This window comes from Rosa chinensis, chromosome 2 (genome assembly GCF_002994745.2).
Source record: "Rosa chinensis cultivar Old Blush chromosome 2, RchiOBHm-V2, whole genome shotgun sequence".
In the NCBI taxonomy this organism is placed as follows: domain Eukaryota; kingdom Viridiplantae; phylum Streptophyta; class Magnoliopsida; order Rosales; family Rosaceae; genus Rosa; species Rosa chinensis.
In genome coordinates, this window is record NC_037089.1 from 70905614 (window position 1) to 70913899 (window position 8286).

The 8286-nt window shown below is 38.5% G+C and overlaps 1 protein-coding gene across 1 annotated transcript; it reads left to right on the top strand.

The window, feature by feature from the left end:
* Positions 1-1407: 1407 nt before the first annotated feature.
* On the top strand, positions 1408-6871 carry LOC112187423 (probable protein S-acyltransferase 19). Its single transcript, XM_024326195.2, has 9 exons — positions 1408-1843; positions 2458-2571; positions 3105-3512; positions 3831-3899; positions 4011-4082; positions 4183-4311; positions 4419-4499; positions 4737-4934; positions 5366-6871. The coding sequence occupies exons 1-9, from the start codon at positions 1799-1801 to the stop codon at positions 6437-6439; spliced, it is 2190 nt and encodes a 729-aa protein (XP_024181963.1). The 5' UTR covers positions 1408-1798; the 3' UTR covers positions 6440-6871.
* Positions 6872-8286: the final 1415 nt, after the last annotated feature.

Consider the following 8286-nt stretch of genomic DNA (forward strand, 5'->3'; position numbering starts at 1 on the left):
AATAAGAATCTTTGAATCTCTTTCAAACCAATTGTTGAGATGATTATAAGCGTTTTACAAGCTACCTCTTACGATTTGATCACTTTGAGGAACCACAAATAAAAGGCAACGAACAATGATATCCCATATTGATTCTTAACTAGAATCAAATAAAGTACTCCATCATAAGATGAATTCAAAGTACGATTCATTGGTGTTCTGGTAAAAAAGCCAGCATCTCCATCATTTCAAAACGCACTGCATCATAAGATCATTAAGATGGTTGGATCATATCCCACATTGATTCATAACTAAAATGATAATGGTTTTTCCAGGCATCACTACCAGGTTACCATAATTGCATGAATATTTGTCTCTGAAGTCTGACTCGCCAACCATCGCTAAGATGGGAACATCTGATTTATTTTTTTAATATGAAAAGGGCATTCTCTATTTCTCTAAGCATAGAACTAATTAACAATGGAATTATGGAAATGGAGTTGGTTAATAAACATATATATATATATATATATATATAAGTGATGTTGGAAGCAAGCTTGTTAGAGCACGTCGTGGTTTTGCTAATAACATCCTCGATCATGATTGTTTCATAGCTGTTGGCTCTGTGTGAATTTTTATTTATTTATAATTAAATAAAGAATTAGACGAGATTAATTTATTATAAACAGTTGTTATATGTAAAATAGAGGTCTACACTCAACCTCAAGGACAAAATCCTCCTTTCAACTCGAAGGAGAAATACCAATGACATGTTGTTCGCTTTATCGGCACAATTTTCTTGTCATTTCACTCTTTTAGTCACATATATATTAGCATGCAACGTTTGGAAAACAAAATTGTGTTCGAAAAGTGATTGTCTTTTGGTTGATATAGGTCTCCAAACTAGCTACCTTGTAGTCTTGTACTAAAAGGCCATAGTGGTGCAACCTAAGGCTTGGAGTCCACGATGTTATTTCCACTCCTTGCTGCTTTTTCGAGATAACTTAAGTCTAATATTGGTGGTGTGTTTAATAGTTAGATAAAGTTTAATTCTGTTTACGTGAATCATGTATTAAATCTGTTGATCGCTGCCTAACTTTTTAGGTTGATATCACTGCAAATTACAAACAGATAAAAATGTAAATCACTAAAAGTAGGAATCTTTCTCGTTTGACAAAAAATCAATGTGTCTTCGTTGAAGAGATCAAAGGATCACCAAAAGAAGACTAGAAAAACAAAATATTAGTCAAAGAATGTCGAGATAAAAGCAGAAGCATGCATAAAACAAAACAGAGAGGAAAAAGTTGAGGAGAGAGACAAAGAAAGATTAGAGAAAGAGAATATTATTGGGTAGGCGGACCCCCACCATTAATAACCCGCACCCACACCATGTTTTCTCCACCTAATACACATGTCCACCGTATATCATACGCCCTCGCATATACTAAGCTTCCCCAACTCCTCCCTTCTTCTTCTTCTTCTTCTTCCCCAAAATTCCACTCCTTTTCTCACTCAAGCTCTCTCTTCTTAACCACTCCCAACTGGGTCTCTCTCCATTTCCCTCTATCTGAAATGGGCCTCTCTTCGTTTCTGCTCTGGCTTTAATCCATGGGATGTGGGTTTTCTGTGGGCTGTAGCAATTAACCGTTAAAAGTGACTGCTACTTTCCTTTTTTGGCTTTTGGGTTTCATATAGGGCACCACACTCTGCCTAAAGTTTCTTCCTTTTTGACATTCTAGTTCTGGTCTTGCTCGGTCAAGCTTTGGGAGTGTGCTAGGGTTTTTGGGGTTTCTGGGTTTTTGGTCTGGATTGATTAGTTATGGTGAGGAAGCATGGATGGCAGTTGCCTGCTCACACCTTTCAGGTATCTGGATATCTCCTCCACTTTGTTTCTTGAATCTCAGTTTGGTTGAATGGCTGTAAATTTTCGTTCTTTCCATTGTAATTTGATTCGGTTTTGGTTGAAATACTTGTTTGGTGAGGTGGGGTTTGTGTCAGAAGGCTAAATTTAGAGTCTGATCCCTGTTTGAGAGTGTGGTTTTTCGAATTGCTGTAAAAGGTTGAATCTGTATGGCTGAATGTTAGAATCTATATAGCTGACATTATTAATCTTAACTATTAGTTAGGTGCTTGAGGTGTGCTTTTACTTTTTTGAGGAGTATGGGGGTGATATATGAAGTATCTGGCTCGCATTTAAGTGAAAAGGAAATGTTGGGGGTCCTCGAGCTTATGTTTGTTTAGGCTTGTTTAATCTTGGACCTTTGACATTTATTGTTCCCTGAACATAATGGTGGTCTAGACGTTGGTTGTGCAGTATTTCACTAAATGTATCGGAAAGCTTTTCTGTTTTATGATTTATGCATATTTTTCTGGATACCGGAGGATCATCATTTTCTTGTTTTGTCTTGTTTTATTTGTTGTGCTTCTTACCAATTAGTTTGTTGAATTTTCACCTCAGCTGTGCTGTTTAATTGATAGGTTGTCGCAATTACCGTATTTTTCTTGTTAGTGGTCGCATTCTATGCTTTCTTTGCTCCTTTCCTTGGAGGCCGCATCTGGGAATATGTTCTGATTGGAAGTTACTCTCCGGTGGTATGTGAAATTATTTAACTTATGTGCAATAGTATTTTATTCTATAAGAAGTTTCACATTTTTATATGCATTCATTGTCTTTATAGACATTTAGAAAACCATAGAAGAATAATGCCATTAGTTTTTGATTCGAAATTTAGCACTTAAGCTGTTCCACTGTATCAGTGTGAAAAAGAGTCATCTGAGGACTAATAGTAAAACCTTGGCAAAGAGTCTGTGCTCTTGAGTATTATAGGGTCAAATAATGATTCTCTGTCATTTATCCAGTTTTTGGAAATGCAGTTGAGAGCTTGTTTTCTGTTATGATTTTTCTATCATGTGTCCAAATTTTATTTTTTACTTCTTTTCTTTAAATATATAAAGCAAGGAGGCCAAACTAGATTAACTGGAGATAAATTAATTATCTATTTCATAATGTCAGTCACCTTTTGTAATGCTTTACCACACTTATCGTGTATTTCAATCATGATTATTTGTAGCACCTTACCTTTTTATTTCTTTCTTATTCCCATACTGTTGTTATGGCATTGCAGGCACTTCTTGTCTTTATTCTCTATGTACGATGTACTGCAATAAACCCTGCAGATCCTGGAATTATGTCCAGGTTTTACAATGGGGTAACCAATAGTTTTAATGCAAATCATGGGCTATCAGCAAAAGACCTGCCAAGAAAATTTGATGATGGTGCAACTGGGGCCTCTTCTCCATCATCAGTCTCCAGAAGTTCAATAGCAGGAGCTAACTCTAGTAGGAAAGGCTCAATAGGAGATCTAGGTGTAAATATTCCAGCAGAACCAACGGCCAACAGCGTTGGAGGAGTTGGAATCTTATGTGCCTTGTTTGTACATCAAGATTGCCGCAAACAACAGGAAGGGGCAGCTGAGCATCAGGGTGGTGAAGGTGGTGAAGAGGCTTTGTTCTGTACATTGTGCAATTCTGAGGTACTTGCATCATGAACAGTCTAGGGCTATTATTATTGTTCCAAACATTGATCTAGTTGTATTAGGCGATCATGTGTTTCTTTTCGAACTAATACTCCCAGTACCTTGTATGGGAAGTTGTGAAGCTTCTTCCTTTTTCCAAGAACTAGCTAAGCACATACTCAATATTATGCTCTCATATACGCTCTGTCAATAGATTCTTCTTAAATGAGTTAGTTAAATACTCGTGTTCCAAATGGATTATATGCTCTTTAATAGTGGCCATATGCTGATAAGAGGCTAGGACTATTTAAAATATTGTTACTTTTCATGTTGTAGGTTCGCAAGTTCAGCAAACACTGTAGAAGTTGTGATAAGTGTGTTGATGGTTTTGATCACCACTGTCGGGTATTCAACTCTTCCACTTTCATGTTGTTTCTATTGTACTTGTTTTGGGTGGACAGATCTTAGTGTTCTTTCACACGAAAGTAACATCAGTAATTATATGTTGGTTTGCAGTGGCTTAACAACTGCGTGGGGCACAAAAATTATGTGACTTTTATAAGCCTGATGGCCATCAGTCTTGTTTGGGTAGGTATTGGTTGCAGTCTGATAAGTCTTATGTGCAACAATAATCTTGAGTACTAAAGATGCTCTCTCTTTCTATTTCTCTTTGCCCATATTGGTCCAGCTTGCTATTGAAGCTGGAGTTGGTATTGCTGTACTAGTGCGCTGCTTTGTTAACAAGAGAAGCATGGAGGCAGAAATTATTGATAGACTTGGAAATGGTTTTACTCGTGCGCCATTTGCAACAGTTGTGGTACGTACTGGATTTAAAATGCTTTAACTACACTTGGCATCCTAATCTTTTACAAGTATCAAATGCAGAAGGTTTCCTTTGCTAACATTGGGTTCCACTTTGCCCAGGCTATTTGTACTGCAGTTTCTATTCTGGCATGTGTACCCCTCAGTGAACTGTTTTTCTTCCACATGATATTAATCAGGAAGGTCAGTACCTATGGTTGTTAATTTCATTTTTCATCATGCCATGGTTAGTTAGGACGGGTTTAAGAGAAATTTTATACTTTGGAAGTATGCGACTAAATGTTGGGTTGGAATTCTAGTAGTACCAGCCTAAGATGGGCAGAAAGGTGAAAAGACAACTATCAGAGTAGGAGGGGCAATTTTTTCAATAGTTATTCAAGTGAAATAATCCTGTTTCTCTAAATTGTTTATTGGAATTAGGGTATTACTACCTACGAATATGTTGTGGCAATGAGAGCAATGAGTGAGGCACCCGGAGGAGATGTGGATGAGGCTATCAATAATATCATGTACTCACCAACTGGATCAGCTACAACCGGCTTGAGTGGTGGAAGTTCTTTAGGTCTGCAATACAAGGGTGCATGGTGTACCCCTCCAAGAGTATTTGTGGACTATCAGGTACTTTAGTATACATTTTGTTTCTTGGTTTTGTATTTCCTGAAAACAATTGACTATGATTCAAATGAAATGATCTTAGGCTTCCAATATGCATATCTTTGAAACCTCTGATAAAGTGATAAATTACACTTCCTGGGTGGAACAACTTGGAAGGGAAAAGGGAGGATATGAAATTAAAAACATGTACTTAACTAATCATAAAGCATAGTTAATCATATATCTATTTATTTTCACTAGTGGCTTGTCCTTCGGGTCCTCTTCCTATAATTATTTAGTCCTCAGTGTCTTGTAAAATTGGGTTCTGGAATTGGCTGCATTCTCCCATATTTATGTTCCCACTTTTTCGTCTGATATTTTCTTATTATTTTCCATGCATGATAAAATGGATATTTTTATAAATTTTACACTTGACACAAGTTTGGCTACATTAGGATGAAGTTGTACCACATTTGGAGCCTGGAATGGTCCCATCAACTATTGATCCAGATGCAGCTGGAACTACAGAAAGAGAGCAAAAAGCTCCAAAAAGGCCTGTTCGTATTAGTGCTTGGAAGCTTGCAAAGCTAGACTCCAATGAGGCCATGAGAGCAGCAGCCAAAGCCAGGGCTTCATCCTCGGTTCTACGACCACTTGATAAACCTGATCATGAGCGTAGCTCAAGTGGCAATATGAGTGTGAGGAGTAGTGTAAGCACTGATACTGGGACAAATAGAGAGATGAAGAATGATCTGAGGTTGTCAAGGAACTCTTATGCGCCAAGTCAAGGTAGCCGAGATGAGTATGAAACTGGAACTCAAAGCATAAGTAGCTTCAGTAGTCCAAGCCATATTCATGAAGCAGTCACACTTAGCCCTCTACCGCAGGGTCAAGGTCTTGGTCCTCTGGGACGTTTCAGTGCAGCCACTTCAGTCCCCAGCTTAGTTCCTGAACGTCCATTACCTTCCAGGACAACATTCCCCAATGTCAATCAGACAATGTCACAGCCCTTGGGATTTGATGAAAAGATAATACAGAAGGGTAGTACTGATCCTATGATACTTTCTGGTCCACCTACTTCTCTTCTCAGAGACGTCAGAAGGACATCAGTTGTTTGGGACCAAGAAGCCGGAAGATATGTCTCAGTTCCTGTATCGGCTTCTGAAGCTCGAAACAACAGGTTATCCATTCCAGGATTATCAAATCCTAATGCAGAAACAAGCAATCTTAGAAGGCCAGTTATTCCGCCACAGGAGGCTTCATCTTCCGCAGCGAAGCCTCCAGTGCAACAAACAGAGAAACTGATGTACACGGGAGACTCCATATTCTTTGGCGGTCCACTTTTAAGTGCACCAGTTAGGGATAATTTGAGAAATGAAAGGAGTTCAGGTTCAAGAGAGGGCCAAGAGAGGGCAGCACTGAACTTGCCTAGGGAGTCTAGATTCAGACGTGATTCTGCGTCAAACCAGCTTCCTGTGTTTGTCCCAGGAGGATTTGAGCAAAACCCTAATTTCGGGTCTGGTAAATAATGATTCGCTTATGACCTGAAGTTCAGACAAATGCATGTGAAATTTCTTCCTCCTCTTGACAGGGCACAGTGGAGGGGTTTGCAAGTTTGAAACTGCTGATGTGAACTACACTTGATCCCTGCTTGGCTGCGTGAAATTGTTGCGAACAGAAGTTTCTCTCAGGGTTCAAGCCATTCCTTTGATGAAATTCTGAGTTAGCACACCGGCTTTAGCTGAGGTTTGTAAATGAGGCAACTTAGAGGTGGTTCTTGCGCTTTCTTGACATTGTAGCCTAATGGTTCCTGTCTAGCACAGCTCCATTATGCACTGAAATTTTTCTATTGTCCCAGTAGGCCAGTAGTCTACCACTATTCAGTTGGACAACATGTGGATGTAATTTCTTAGATTTATCCCATTCACTTATCATTTTTATTATTTTTCTTCTTTTACTTACAGACTTCTCTGTTTCCCTAATGTTCAGAGTTTCATTTTGGTTTGTTGTTGTTGTTTTTTTTTTTTTTTTGGAATTGATTCAAATGTAGTAATGTCCTGTTTGGTTTCTAGGTGATAGTGATACATAGGGTCCAGTCGAGTGGGTGAGCTCTGTTGTCGAACCTCGTGTCACATGATGTACGAGAGGGGCCAGTTAGATTGACACCACAACCTTGAAGATTTAAAGTTTTAAACACTTCATTTTCAATTATTTTTGGGTGTTTTTAAATATACCTAACAAATATCTATTAGACCCAGCTGCAAAACAATTGCCCATTAATTTTCAATTTTACCCATCTTTGGACCCAGCGCCGGTACGCTGACCGTCGCTGACAACTTCAACTTTAACTCACTTTTTTCTTAAAACCATTGTTTCCCTACAAAATTTCCAAGCTTTCATTTATGCCCATCTTCTAAAAACGCATTCTTTTGTATACCCATTTGCCCAAAATCGAATTTTTGCCTCCTCAAGGACTGTGAATCATTTCATACACTGAGTTCTGATAAATGGGTCGGGAAGATGTTCAGTTTTTTGATGGCAGGTGCGATAAATTATTTTTCTTTTGCAATTTGGGGTTTAAATCGACTCCCCGAACAGGTGCAATATCCTCACACCAGAGGCTTAGTTGCGAGCGTTTCTCAGGGGAATGGGATTTGGAGTCTTGCCGATAATGTACCCACAAAACCTGCACGGCGACGGTGAAACAAAGTTGCTGTATGTCGACACTTCATGTACAGATGTGGAGAGCATTAAGAATTTTGGGGCTAAGGGGGGTTGAAGAAGAAGAAGAAGGGTGGTTTGAAGTTGAACTATTGAAGATTAAAATTGTTAATTCTTTTCTGAAGGTGCGCTAATATGATAAGTATATGTCACAAAATCTGAGAATAAGGAAGACGACTCAGGTGAGGAGTTGAGGACTGCTGGTTGAACATTTTTCCAACAATAGGGGTAAAATTGGAAATATAGAATTTTTATTTGGGATAATTCCTTTTTGCCCAAAAATTCTATGTATTGTGCCCAAATGCCCCAACCTTTTCGTATCTTACTATTTGCCTGGGAAAAGACTAAAAATGGTAGTCTCCTATATCGTCCTGAGCTTTTAGAGCTTTCGTATACCTTAGAAACTTTGTTAAAAACAAAAATGAAAACAAGACTAGCCTTCAACATGCCCAAGTTTTTCTCCTAACGGCTCCCTGCCTAGCGGATACTTTAACAGGCGGAATCACTGCTGCTTGTCTTAATCTCGATTTTAAAACTGGTTTTTTCTGGTAGGCAAAACTTTTAAAACTTCAGACTTCATGTAGGAAACTGATAGTGATAGCTATAGAATGCAGAACTATGAAACAGATAGGGATAGTTAAAGATAGAATGCAAA

Bases quoted from the DNA above. Each gene is read 5' to 3' on its own strand.
- LOC112187423 (XM_024326195.2), top strand. From the start codon at position 1,799: ATGGTGAGGAAGCATGGATGGCAGTTGCCTGCTCACACCTTTCAG. The intron at 1,844-2,457 runs GTATCTGGATAT...TTTAATTGATAG, and splicing joins TGCCTGCTCACACCTTTCAG to GTTGTCGCAATTACCGTATT. The intron at 4,935-5,365 runs GTACTTTAGTAT...TGGCTACATTAG, and splicing joins GAGTATTTGTGGACTATCAG to GATGAAGTTGTACCACATTT.